The sequence below is a fragment of the Corvus moneduloides genome, chromosome 9 (assembly GCF_009650955.1).
Source record: "Corvus moneduloides isolate bCorMon1 chromosome 9, bCorMon1.pri, whole genome shotgun sequence".
Lineage (NCBI taxonomy): Eukaryota > Metazoa > Chordata > Aves > Passeriformes > Corvidae > Corvus > Corvus moneduloides.
This window is the reverse complement of record NC_045484.1, coordinates 5,508,872-5,523,239: the sequence shown is the minus strand read 5'-3', so window position 1 is coordinate 5,523,239 and position 14,368 is coordinate 5,508,872. Positions and strand designations below refer to the sequence as shown.

Here is a 14,368-nt window from a genome sequence, read left to right as displayed (position 1 = left end):
ACATGACTTTACCTCTAAATGTTTGGGCTCTGATTCCAGGCTTCTTGTTCTAGTTTGTTGTGTTCTTTTGGAAGCATTGTTTTCTGTAATTAAAAAATGATGATTACATGCAGTCACCAGCTGTGCCAGCCACAATTTTACAGTGAGCAGAGTTCCATGACAGATACGTTCAGATGGATTGGTCACATTTGCCTCTAATAACCCATCAGGAGCCAGCTTGCTTGTTATATTGTGATAGTCTTGGTGTTCACTGCAGAGCTGCAGAAAAGCATTGTGGATGGTTCCCCCATTAATTTGGTCATATTTTAACTGTATTTGTATTTCATAGAATCATAGTATCCAAGAATGGTTTGGGTTGGGAGGGGTCTTAAAGACTATCTAGTTCCACCCCCTGCCATGGGCAGGGACACCTTCCACTATCCCAGGTTGCTCCAAGTCCCATTCAACCTGCCCTTGGACACTTCCAGGGAACCAGAGGCAGCCCCAGCTTCTCTGGGCACTCTGTGCCAAGGCCTCACTCCGTCACAGTAAAGCATTTATTTCTAATACCCAATCTAAACCTGCTCTCTGTCACTTTAAACTTGTATCCCCTTGTCCTGTCACTACATGCCCTTGCAAAAAGTACTTCCCCCTCTTTATTGTAGACTCCCTTCTGTATTTCTATAGCCTTGAGTTCTGTTAAATTATGTATTATTCTAAAAACTACTTCCTCATGCTTAATTTAAACCTCTCACCTGATCATTCCGCAAGGCACTTTCCCATGTAGCTTATAGAAGGAATGATACTGAAATTTCTTATGTGTTTTCTGTTCTGCTTATCACTTCATGAATTAATACCCTCTTTTTTTTCATTCACATCTATTTTAAGCTGTACAGTTTTAGGCAATTTCACCTACTTTCCTGGGGAAATCCCTGCATGCCTTCTGTGCAGTGACTTCATACACCCATGGACAGCTGGATGGCCAAAGCTGAATGCTCTTGTTGGTTCTTTTGGTGCCTTTTTTTCCCCACATCTTGCTGTTAGTATTTACCAACCTTCAGTTTCAGTGACTAGGTACTTTTTTGGTGCAAAAACTAGTACTAAATTACATATTTTTATATTTTTAAAAATATTAACCGCTCAAAAAGATCCCAATGTGCCTGAAAAAGCAAGAAGCAGATTTTAACAACACTTTCTACTTGCCCAAGTAGCAAAGTGAACAGTATAAAAACATTTCTGAGAACAGTTGGTACAAGGGCCCTGTTTGGTGGAAGTTTTCTCTGGAACAGCAATCACAGTGTACTCTTGGATTTTTTAATATTACCCTCTACTTGGAGAGTGATAGATTTAAAACACTCTCAGTCCTGAGAATTTTACTTGTTTACTTGAGCAATTTGAAGGGAATTGTAGTTGAAGCCCTCAGCTTCTTGATGGTGTCCCTTGAAATGCAGGCTCCTTGTTTGTCATCTATTCAATTTTCCTTGTCATTATTTTTATTTGTATGTAAAGGAAAAAGACATCCAGGGCAGTTCTGGGAAAGAAAAGCCTTCAATATATTTTTTCTGCAGCATGAACAGAACTAATTTGACAGCAATTACAGCACTGGGGCTCTGAGGAGAGGGACTGAGTGACTCCCATCCTTTCACACAGCATCACTTCAACTATGAGTGGCAAAACAACAGTGTCCAGAGCCAAACACTGCCCAGAGCTGGGAGTTTTATCAAGGGTGATACAGCCCCTGGTAACTGTGGAATTGCCCTTTTTTTGTAACTCTGTACAAACCTACCAGAGAACCATGAGGAGATGTGGGTGGATGACCGGCTGAGTAGCTCAAGGTGCCACAGGGTATTGTCCCAGGGGGAGTGTCCCAGCTCCCTGGGGAGCCTAGGGAACAGACCTCATGGTGGCTTTCCAGTACCTTCTTCCCTGTGAGGCTGGTGAGGCCCTGGCACAGGGTGCCCAGAGAAGCTGTGAATGCCCCATCTTTGGAAGTGTTCAAAGCTAGGTTGGACAGGGCTTTGAGCAACCTGGAAATAGTGGAAGGTGTCCTGCCCAAAGCAGGGGGGTGGAATGAGATGTTCTTTAAGGTCCCTCCCAACCCAAACCATTCCGTGCTTCTCTGAGTACTTTAAAGCTCACAGAGGAAGCTCACTCATCTCTAACCTCCCATGCTTCTTTCCAAGCAAAGAATGCCGGAATTTAAATAAAAGGTACCCTGTCAAATTCATAGTAAAAGGTTAAAAAAGCAATTATGGAAGGTGAGAGCTTGATTTGGATGTTAAAGATGTCTTGTAAAAATCCCAAGAATTCTCTAAATAGAATTTAAACTGAAAGCGTATGAAGCCATGAATTCTCAGCTCCTATTTTCACTGTTAATACTGTATAACTAAAGCCAGACCCAGCAAAAAAAGGATTCTTTTAATGGGAGGAGCATAATTTTAGCACAGCTGCCCCAGAAACACACAGGGCCAAGCTCTGCCCACAGTTGCCTCTGGAGATAGCTGGGTTTAATGCATTTGCAGGAGCCAGGTGGAGAAAATCTCTGGCATGCTGTTACTAATTTCATTTGTGGAAGATGAGATAAATATTAATGAATATAAACACATATTAAATGTAGACTCGCCAGTTAAATAACTGTGCTGACTGAATTAATGTGCAGATAGGTACTTTGTAGTCAGGACAATGTTGAGCTGGAAGGATGCTTTCTGAAAGGCAATTTCTGCGAGTTTATAATTTTGTTAATGCTACCTGAAAAACCTTCTGTTGAAGTTGTGAGCCTGCAGACATTTTTTCTTCACATCAAGGTCATTTCCATCCCTTTTTTCTGCTCCTCGCTGTTTCCTTGGCAATGCTGATCAAAGTGTCTGAGGGGTGCCCGGTGAGCAGCCCTTCATTATTTCAACTAGGACTAGATTTTGGACCCAGAACACTGCATGGCCTCCTAAACAGCTGCTGCAGCTCTGGTGAGGAACAGGAGTAAGTAACTGAGGCTTGGAGGATATAGAAATTAGCTGACAGAAATAAAATAATGTGCAGCTAATTCATGCTTCTTCCCCATGGCTCCTGCTTAAAGAGATTTAAAAATACTGAAAAGTGTCAAAATAATCAGAATCTATTATGCAACAGTAGGAAATACTGAAGCTGTTCTTTAAATAGCCAGTGACACAGAAGATTTTTGTGTGCCTTCCTGGGGGTTACTGTTCCTTTTGAAATCATGAAATAGGTTGTTGCTTTATTCCTTAGCCTTTCACAGTAGTGGGAACTAAAAGCTGGAGGTACACATTGTGTGTAGATATATCATTTCAGTGGTACTATGCATCCTCTAGTGAAGAATAGGCATCATATAATATGCAGTTACAGAAAATTGTAGACATTTTAACGAATTTATAATCAGAAAATGTCATTTATCATGGAAGTCGATGTATAGTGCTCATTTATTTATTAAGTATACCAGGAGGATAGGGGAAATTTGAGATGAGAAGTCTGCTGGAGGCTGTGTCCATCATAAAATGATTTACTAAGACGGTGCTAAGGAGGGTGAATTGCTTCACTCACCTTGCTCTCAACAGTCAGGACTTCAACCTGATGCTGTAAAAACAGTGGTATGTTTCTAATTGAGCTAAATACTTCTATGACCTCTTTGGCAGCTCTTGCATTTCACTTGGCTTTGCTTTTAAATTGCTGGAGGTTTGTTTTGGGGTTTTTCTCCCTCCCTGGAGCTGGAGTTACAAATCTGCCTTATAACATTTCATGACAGATGGAGTGTTGGACTGTTGGGAACGAGCTTTTGGTGACACTGACCTAAGGTGCCACTACTTAGTGAATATCAACACTTCTCCCTTTTTAACCCTGGGCTTAGTTTATTCTCTAAACCTGCAGGAAAAATGCATTTTGCTTCATCATGATCCATTAACGTAAGAAATACGTGTTCTGACTGTGACAACCCTTCCTTTCAGTGGTCCTGGTAATCACAACAAATGAGGTCAGCATTTCCCTTGGTTCTCCTCACACTGTTAATGTCCATGTGGGATAATCATGGGGACAGAAAGACGTATCAAAAATGTCAAGAAGGCCAAAATGTTTATTTTTCATAGTTGTCATTGTTAGAAAGTTCAAGAGAAAGAAGTGCTGAGTAGCATTGCTGGTGATAATGACAAATAGTGAGGTCTCTCCTTAGAATAGAAGGGAAAAAATTACATTCAAGAGGGCTCTTGGGAAATCAGGTGGTCTCAAGCTGGCTGGGTGGCAGGAATTTTAATAAAGAGCTGTGAAGTGATTTCAGAATAGTTTGTGGTGATTTCTGATAAATTTGGGTGGATAGGTGAAGAACCTGACTGCTGTAAAACTCGTTCAGTACCTGTCTGTAGAAGGAAGAAAGGTGACCTGGGTAATTACAGATCAGTTTAATTTTCATTTGCAGGAGGAAAAAAATCCTGAAAAAAAAGCACAGATCTGGAAGGTACTGGACAGGTAAAACCATGTGGTTGTTTGGGGAAGTGTCACTCAAACCAGAGTAATGTCATTCTCTGACAAGATAAAAAGTTTTTATTACTAGGGGAGAGACACTATGTGACAAATACCAGCTTTTTTGGGCACAGTCATACTATGCCAGACTCAGGATGAAACTGAGTGCAAAATGGTTGGATGATCATAGAATCATGGAATGGTTTGGGCTGGAAGGCACCTTAAAGATCATCTTATTCCAATCCCTCTGCCACAGGCAAGGATACCTTCCACCAGACCGGGTTCCTTAGGGCCCCATCCAGCCTGGCATTGAATGCTTCCACGGATGGGGCAGCCTGTGCCACGGCATCACCACCCTCACTGGGAAGAATTTCTTCTTAATATCTGATCTAAATTTATCTTCCTTCAGCTTTAAGCCCTTCTCCATTGTCCTGTCACCACATGCTGGTGTGAAAAGTCTCTCTCCAACCTTCTTGTAACCCCTTTTAGGTACTGGAAGGCTGCTATAAGGTAAATTAAATGGTTATTTTCAGGTCCCAGGAACATTTAATTCAATCTGGGATGGTGAATAGAAAATGTTTCCTATATTTGTGATCAAGCTAGTGCAAATTTGAGAATATGTAGTGGGAAAGGTTTCAGACCTTGATAAATTGAGAAATGGTCATGGAAAACCTGGGAAAAGCATACAATTAGTGTGAGATGCTGTATTTGGAGGAAGCAGCCCTGCAGTCAGCAGCAGATGCCAGCTGTTGTGCCAGCAGAAGCTGCTGCTGCTGACGCTGGGTCACAAGCTGAACATGAGTCAACAAACTCGGCCTATTGTGCAAAGGCAAATATCACGCTGGGGTGTAAACCGTCATTCAGACAGCAAAACACACACTGCTGGCTCCTCCTGCTGCTATCACCCACAATACCCAATTTGGGGGTTTGAAGCAGTGTTCCTGAGGAGACCCTGTGTGCTGCCATAATTCTGGTCTGTGCTGGGCCAGCCAAGAGCAGAGCTGTTCGCCTGCTGCCTCATAAGCCAGGTCCTAAATGGGTCTGTCTGATGCAGAAAAGCTGCTTCCTCCTGCCTGCCTGCCTGCCAGCCTGCCAGCAGGGAAGACAGAGACTGATGTGAGAGAGCAGTGGAGTGAATAAATGGGGTTCTCTTTTGAGTGCTGTGTGTGGTGCTATCCTGCCCCACACAGAGGTGACCTGGTATGCCAGTGTGCTGTGACAGTCTGTGACCACTCCAGCTTCTTTAGCAGGTGTCCATGTTTTCCAAGATGGAGAGATGCTCATACTCAGGTAGCTGTGGAAGTCCATTATTACTCTTTTTCTTGATCTCATTGCATATTTCTCTTAGTTTTTACAGTCCCAGAGGATGGCCGTGTTCCCAATACTGGATTTTTAGGGAGGTGCTATTTACACGGTAACTTGTTGCATACTGTGGGTGCTGCCTGAAGTCCACAGGACTCCTGGGAATTGCATCCACACTGTCTTTGCAGTCAGTCTGAGCTCAGAATGGGTCTGGATCAACTCCTCTTGTCCATGCAGCTGTGGGGTCTCAGGAATATCTCATTTGGCTGCTGCCAGGAAAACAGTGTCTATGCAAAGGCAGGTGATGTAACATCCTGGAATACAACCCTCTCTCTGTGGGTCACCTTGTTTGGACATATTTGGTCATGTGTAAGGGGACTGCAAGATATGCAGAATTTGGGCAATAAATACAGATCTATGGCTTTAAACCACAGCAGACAGGTAGGTTTTAACAAGATACTAGACTAGGCTTTAGAATGCTTCTGCCTTCCTCTCCTTAAGATATCCAAAGAATCTTTTCTGGCTTTGTAGCATTGCCAGGAGCAAGAAGGGTTGGTCTCCAATGCTCCCTGCAGCAGATCATTAACAGTGCTCAGTTGCTGTCTTCTGCCTCCGTGAGTATTTCCTGGAGAGTTTTCAGACCTTCCCAACTCATGGCTATTTATAAGGGACTTTCTGCTGGCTCCCAGCGTGGCTCTGGGTTTTGCTGGGCTGCACTGATGGAAATGTGAAAGATAAATTAAACTGCAGGTGCTTAGTCAGAGCTGGCATGTGGTTTTCCAGGCATGGGAGCCAATTCTCAGGCCAAAGTGTCTGCACTGTGTTTGGCCAAGTGTCTGGATGGTGGCCAGTGTCATGAGAGCAGTTAATTACAGCAGTCTGGGCAGTGAACAGGCATCACTTGCTTCTTGGCCTCTCGTTCTTTGCCAAATTGTGCTCGTGTCACACTGACTTCCACGGGGGGAAAGACACACGTGTCCTTTCTCCAAGTGCACTGGTCTTTGAACAGAGGCTCAGCAGCGTTCCCAGATGTTAGTTTAGCAATGCAAGGGCTAAACAAACAGCAGCAGGTGGGATGGTCCCCGTTGTTGTGCTCCACAAAGCTGGAATACGACTCCAGAACACGTTTTGCAGAGTTGCTGCTCACAGCGGGTTGGTTTGAGTGATCCAGGAGGAAATGAGGGAGCAGCAGGATCGCTGTTGTATCCTTTCCGTTCTGATTAGGAAGGAGCACTGGAAGATGATGGCTCACCTCTGAGCTCTGTGTGCTGCTGCTGCAGCAAGGGTAAATACAGAATCAATAGCAGGTTTTAGAACACTTTTTTTTTCCCCAAAAAAATGTTTTGCCAAGACTGTTGCTCCCAGGGGCATTTATTTTAGGAGAGAGGTTATCTCAGGAGTCATTTCCCAAGAGACTTCTCTTTTATGTGATGTTTTAGCAAGAAAGACCTTCTCCAGAGACTGAGCTTTCTCTCAGGGGATTAATGTTTTGCAGAACATTTCCTTGCGTGTTTCAAAAAACCAATTTCTGTCCCCATTTATTTGATAACAACACCTCTTATCAGTGGTAGCCTTCAGTCTGTGATATGGTAGCCTCCCTCACTTTCCAGGCTGGACTTCAGGTGGACAGGAGTCATCCTGCTCTCTGCAGCCAGTGCCTGTGATCAGTGCTGCCCTTGTCTTGGGCTCTACTACAGGCACTCAAAACCCTGGGTTACGAGGCTTTCTGGAAGTCTCATCCCTTGCTGCTTTAGGATAAATGTCCAGGAATATGGCCCCAGTCTCAGGGAATAGTGGAGCCAGAGGCCACAGACCCATCCACAATTCAGTCCTTTTTCTCTTTGTTTCCCCACAGGAATGACTTTGCCTTTGCTGCTATTTGCAAGCCCATTAAAGCGCTTTCCCAGAGTCCCAGGGTGACAAATTCAAAGCCAAAGAAGGAGCGGTGTCGTGCTGTTTCCCGCCAGCACTGCCACATGATGATTTCTGGATCTGAAAGACCTCTTAAGTGCGGGGTTGTCTGAAAAACCCTGGAGTGACTGGCTCTGGGGTTTCCATTCCAAGTCTGGGGATTGCTGGATTCACAACCTGGTTTAAGTAGGGCAGAGAATGTGAGTGGAAGGGGAAAGAAATATCACAGCCCAGCTGTCACAGGGGGACCTGTCTGCCCCTGCAGGGGCCGGACTTCCTGAGGTGGATCCAAGCCGTCAGGCTTCACAGCCAGGACGAGCTGCTAATTTCAGTCGTGGCACTGCCCCAGCTGCCCTGCTTGGAAAAATGCTTGAGTTTTGTTTGTGCACAAGGGAGTCGTGTTTTGCAGGTGCCCCATCCACCACAGGGGACATCTCTGTGAGCAGAGGGCCAGCACTAATGCCATCCTGTGTGGCTGGGAATGAATTCACCCTTTATTCCATGCTCTCCATCCCTGCTGGGCCCAGAGCCCTGCCCCGCTCACAGGCAGGCAGAGATGCTGCCATTTGCAGCTCCACACCCTGGTGCCTCTAATCTGGGACAAAACTCGGGCCATGGAGCAGCAAACACAAGACCTCTATTCTTAGTCTGGAAAGCCTAAAAGCTGGTTCTTTGGGGTGTGGGGCAATGAATATGCAATTGCTGGAGCTCTCACAAAGCCCTGAGCTGGGAGCAGATGCTCCTCTCCCATTGGATCTGTAGCCTTTGCTGCAGCTTTTCACAGTTACATAAATATGGCCTATTTTCCCCTCACAAATTAACATCTTGCTTGCTAAGTTTAGGCTTTTGCATGCATACAAAACAAACCTGCTTTTTCACATGCAGCTGGAAATCCCGGGTCACCCAGGGAGAAGCTGTCCCTGCCCCTATAAAGCTGGGGGCACCTTCACAGTGATGACAGACAGTGGCACTGACAGTGTCCCCTTGCAAGTCCTGGACAGCACATTGCAAATCATCTGAGGGGTCTTGCCCTTTTTTCGTCCCTGTGAGAGAATCAGACCCTAGCCTACGAGGCTGCCAGAGGGTCTGTCCTCCTGCAGACTGGAAGTTTGGCTGCATGCCTTGGGGCACGGAGCAGACAGCTCCTCATTCCCCACAAGACAGATGTGGGGATTATTTTCCCCAAAGATGGTTCTTGCCCACCCCCCCCCCTCAGTATACTGGGAGATGGCACTGCAGTTTATCCCCATTAAAAACAGCCCTACAGAGAACGGATGTCACTTGGAAATCCCTGGGGTCTAGGAAAGCTGTGCATCCTCAGACTCCTGGCAGCTTTGTTAGGGATTTAAGTAATACAGATGCAGAGACCTGCAAGAGAGACGCCCACACCCCCCTCTGCAGTGGTATTGCTCCGGATTTTAACATCCTAAAGGGATCCAGCTCCCCAGCACCACTGGGATCTCTCTGGGATGGAGAAACAATCATGATCTTGATATAGCATCAAACCTCAGCTTCTCGCTCCTCTTGTGGTGGGAATAAGGATGGGATACCTGGTTATAGACCCTGAAGTGATCATCCCTTGGGTCTTGTATGTGCTGCTCCAGGCAGAGGAGCCATCCACAGCTATCGATCCACAGCAAGACCTTTTCTATTGCAGGGCTGATGGAATGCTGAGACTTGAAATATGTTCTGACAGCTCCTGGCAGAGTGACCAGTGAGGGGGAGGTTTCCTGGGCCTGGGTAACATCCATCCTGAGGCCAGTGGAGCAGGCAAGTAATCAGGGTACTAGATTTTGGCTCAGTAGGACTGATCCTGTCCTCTGCTGTAGGAATGCATGTGTTCCCAGGTGAGTCTTGAAGGTGTGGTACTGAACACTGAACACAGCCACTCAGAGATGGGGATGGGCCTGGTGTGCTGCCAGGTTAACTGCTGGGGAGGATATTGACTTGGAAATTCTGTGCTTGTAATTCCATGTATATCACCCATTGATTTCTATTAACAGCAGTCCTGTGGCTAGAGATCCATGTGTCTGCAAACACCAGTGGGAAACCTTGGAGTAAAACGGATGACTGGGGGTTTTGGGGAGGGTATAATACTTCAGGCATCTGACTTGACTTTCATTTTAATCCTTCTGACTGAACTGAACTCCCCCAGGCAAGACCCAGACCCTCTGAGTGGCAAAGCACTGGAGAAAAGGAGAGGAAGAGGTTTGGGAGCTTTCAAAAAGCTGAAAAAGGCATGAAGTACAAAGCTCTCACTTTCTTCCAGAGGGGCACATGCTTCTAGCCTGTGATGCTTTAGAAAAATAAAACCTGTGGAGTGAGGAATTGGTGCCCCTTTGGGAATGATTCTGGCTGGATCTCTGGATCCCACCGTTTTGGGTCTGTCATTGCAGCAGAGCAGCAGTGTCAGGGACTGCAGGCAGCTCTGCCAGCAGCTTCCTGACAGGATGCAAATGGGAGTTGTCATGGCTGGAGTGTCTTTCAACCCCCTCAAACAGCCCTTCCAGCCCTTTGGATCTGTATCAGCACGACCCAGATAATGGGGATGAGGGGGAGGCTGAGCTTTTCGCAGTGCTGGTGCTTTGGGGATGTGCAACCCACTTTCTGTCCATCTCCATGTAACACCTCTCTCAGAGCCCTGGGTCAGGCCAGTCCAGTGCCATCCCTTGGAGTCCCGGGGGAGCACTGGGCTTGGGGATATTGTGAAGTTCAAAGGAAGAAATGAGTCATCCATGAAAAGCTGAACTCTCCATCACTGCAATCTCTTCCTGCCCTCTAGCACAGCTCTTCCGCTCCCAGGTAAAAGCAAACAAAGACCACAGAGTCCCCTATGCCCAGGCAGTCGCTTTCCTTGCTCCGATGGTGTGTAAGACCCTAATCTCTTTCCTGTCCCTTTCCCCCATGCCCATGGTCAGCAGCAGATGCTGGCGAGTTCTCCATGGGCAGCAGCCAGCCTGCAGCAATAATGAGAGCAAGTCAGGCAGTGCCATCCTATACAAGCCTCTGTATGCTCTGTGTGTGCATCTGCGAGAGCTCCCGCTCTCCCTTCTCCCCCTTCCCTCTCTTTCCTAACCCCCCTCCTTCCACCAGCTCTTGTTCTTTTCATGAGACGCAGGGCTGGGGAGCCGGGGAAAGTGGCACAGTGCTGCTGCTCCTGCGGAGATAACCGTGGCTGGGCCGGGTCCGTTGCCCTCCCCGATGCACTGGGACTCCGCAGTTTCTCAGAGCCCCAACCAGCAGTGTCCATCAAGCACCAAAGGCCACATAGCTTCAGCACAGGTAAGAGCCAGGAGGGGCTTGGAAGGTGATGAAAGGCCCGGTGGTACTTCCCTTGCCCTGGGGGAGGAGGGATTTTGAGTTGTTCCTGCCCCAGTTTCCTGCGGGGAAGGAGGGCTCTTCAGGCAAAGTGGGAGGGGAAGGGTGCTGCTCGGATGTCATCCCTATTTATGCCACTGCCGGGCTTCTCCCCGTGCATTAATCCTCCCGTGGCATCTTATGGATGGTCAAAGGGACACAGACACGGCTTGTTTTTAATTAGCAGGCAGGGAAAGAACAGCGTTTCTTAGTCTCAGCCCAGCCCTGACTGGGGAGGAGCCGGAATGGTTCTGGGATGATCTCAGTTGCAATGGGATTAGCACTAGGCCTTTGATGCTGGGAGAAAACATCAGCCTGTGCTTGTGCCTGCACCTCTGAGATCTTAACCATCTTGGCATCTTCCCCCCCTGCTTTGCTATTATTGTGGTTTTTAAATGGTGGATTGTGTTTGCTTTGAATATTTCGGTATATGTGACATTGTGACTAATGCCTGGGCTGAGCACTGGGGCTGACCTGGTTAAAAATAAAACTAATTGGAGCGAAAAGAGACCATGTTGGAGGCAAGAGAGAGCTGCACTGATCCAAGGCTGGAGCAAAAACTTGCAGATGGCATGGGCATGTGCACTCTGGGGGAAGAACCAGCTGAACTGGGGGGGCTCATTTTCCTGCTGCTGTGATGGTGGGGCTGCTGTAACTCATGGAGACTCCCACAGTGGTGAGGGTCAGCTCTTTGCTCTCCCATGGGTGGAGCAAATAAACCGTTTTTTTGGCACAGCTGACAAATACGAGGGGCCTGTTGTGTTGGCATCTTCTCCCCGTGGCTGATCCTGGCTGCTGTGCCCTATCGAAGTGGAATGCCGTTGCATTCCTCCATCTGGGGAGCCCACAGGTTGCATAATAAATGGGCAGAGCTTCCTCTGTCCTGCTATGTTGCCCTTCTCTTGTCCCTGCAGCCCCGAGAGCAGCGCTGGGACAAGCCTGGCCTCTTGCCCTGCCCCCCTTCCATACGGCTCTGGGGACATTGCCCAGGCCTTAGGGCTGGGCTGGCTCAGGCTTTGGCAGAGCTCAGGGAGCATCTCTCTCCAGTCTGGCAGGACACGGGCACTGATGGCAGCCACTCTCCCGAGGAGAAATTAGTGCTGGATGCAGCAGACATTTTTGTGAGAGAACCACCGTCTGCTGGAGAAAGAGGACGAGCTCATCTCACTCACCTAATTTATATTTTAGTTAAGGCTGCAGCAGAAGCCTTCAGAGACGAAAGAGAAATCCCAGCTCACCCTTGTGGCTAACCCTGTTTGTATTTCATCCTACAAATACCCATTCAGCCGCTCGTGTGTTTAAAGTTAAGCACGTGCTCAGGTGCTTTGCTGTGGTGGGAGTGACCTCCCCGTGGCACAGAGAGCAGTTAACGGCCCCAGGAAATCTTTGCTGTGGGATCTTGATGCCCTGCAAGCCCCAGTCTTTGGAATAACATCGATAAGAGCAGAGCAGTGTAGACCTTGTCCATCATAAATTAATTTGGGACTGCAACCCCGAGGTCTCGGGTCTGATTTTTAACACTCAGTAAACAGCTAGTTTGCAGTATTCAGCTCACAAAATGCAGGCTTCTTGCAAGCACCTCAGATGATGTCCCAGCAGAAAATTAACCCTATCTGTCAGCAAGCCTTGCTCGCTGACCTGTGCCGAGCATCAGATCTCAATCAAACCCTGCGAGGGACGGAGAATCCATGGCAAGGGATCATTGTGGAGCTCTGTCTGTCGGGGTGGATCTGTCCCAGCTTCCCAGCCATGCACAGAGCTGCATTCCAGCCACTGCCATATTGACAGCAGCAGCGATGCTGAAAGCTGGGAAGACTCCAAGGCTGCACAGAGCAGCTCTGTGTCAACTCCAATCCTTTCTGCCTCCCTGCTCCATGCTCACAGCATCCTCCACAATGCACAGGCAGAGCCATAGCACGTTCCTTTCCATGGAGCTGCTCCTGGGCATGGCAGTTCATTTCCTCAGAGAACAATTATGAAACTGTAATAAAGTGCTTTAAAGGGAAAATTCTTCCCTTTGATTCCTGCCTGCCCTTCTCATCCTGGAGCTTCCTGCCCTGCTTTGCTGTTGTTTTTGTGTCCTACCTACCCGGAGGAATTTGGGAGGGAGCAGGGAGCACAGGCCAGGAGCCGTCTTGCAGCAGAAGCATCTGTTCTGCTGCAGCAATCGCTGTGCCCAGGAGCCACAAACATGGCCAGGAGACAGTTTTATCATTGACACAGGAGAATTTAAATAGCTGCCATGCTTTCGAGCTAAGCCACAGCCACAACTGTGGATCTCACTTTACGTAACTGTTTTTTATTTTTATTTTTACATTTTATTTTTGAACATATTCTTTCATTTTCAAGGGCAGTTTGATTCAGAAGGAATTTGCTATAAGCCTACTGCACAGAAGCTTTCGAAAATATTACCCTGTAAAAACCCCATAATTCTCTTTATCTGCAATTTAATTGCCTTGCCTTGCCTTGTAGAGCACGTGCCGTGGCTTCCCCGATCAACTCCCCATCCAGCTCCATGGTCTCCTCACCTGTCCCTGAAACTCTGGCTCCCCTGTTTCACCTTTAAGGATTTCCTCCCTGCCAGGCCTGAGGTGGAGAATGATTTGAGGTTTAAGATGAATAGATAAATTAACTCCTTAAAAACATTCTGAGGTGCATCTGTGGATATTTCCTGGTGCTACTGGAGATCTCTTTTTAGAAAGGGCTTCAGTTTGCAATTAATATAAGTATGTGGTTTGTTTTGTAGTTTAGCAAGTGATCTACACCAGCTATAATTCCTTCCTTCCAAGGCAGTCACCTTGTGCTGGACGAAGTGTGTTTTCAGACAAGACAGCAGGGCAGCCTGGCACAGTGAACAGCTGGATGAAAGTTACAAGTAATTTCCTTCCAGGTTTAATTGCAAATGGTAGTGGAGAGCAGCAGACTCTGGAGACTGATTGATTAATTGCTAATCTGAATTCCTGTGGGGTGGGGCCCATATAGGTACCATTCTGGATTATGGATAAATTTTGAATGACTATGAAGGAGATCAAATGATGCTTTATTCCTTTCAGTAGTCCAGCAAAAGCCCCAACCCCCCCTGGGTTGCAGCAGTGTGGCTGCAGGTTTGTGGCTGAGCTTAAGGCAGGCTTTGCCGCTCACCTGGATTCCCAGAGCCAGGACTACTGTGGGAGGCAGCCAGCCTCCTGTAATTGGCATTTTGCAGTGACAGAGCCTACACAAAATCCCAGAATGGTTTGGATTGGAAGGAACCTTAAAGTTCATCAAGTTCCAACCTCCTGCCATGGGCAGGGGCACCTTCCACTGGTGCCACAGAGCATCCTCTGGAGGGATCTCAGAGGCAGCAGGATCTCAT

General features: G+C 47.3%; 1 protein-coding gene across 3 annotated transcripts in view; it reads left to right on the top strand.

Moving 5' to 3' along the window:
* The first annotated feature begins 2,047 nt into the window (after positions 1-2,047).
* RGS8 (regulator of G protein signaling 8) overlaps positions 2,048-14,368 on the top strand; it is a 36,846-nt gene continuing 24,525 nt past the window's right edge. The window contains exons 1-2 of one of the 3 annotated variants that reach the window (XM_032117893.1): positions 2,048-4,449; positions 9,314-10,938. In XM_032117893.1, the coding sequence (XP_031973784.1) occupies positions 10,858-10,938 (81 nt within the window). In that variant the 5' untranslated portion in view covers positions 2,048-4,449; positions 9,314-10,857. Of the gene's footprint in view, positions 4,450-6,493; positions 7,857-9,313; positions 10,939-14,368 lie in introns of those variants that run through there. The other 2 variants (XM_032117896.1, XM_032117900.1) reach the window with 2 other exon arrangements.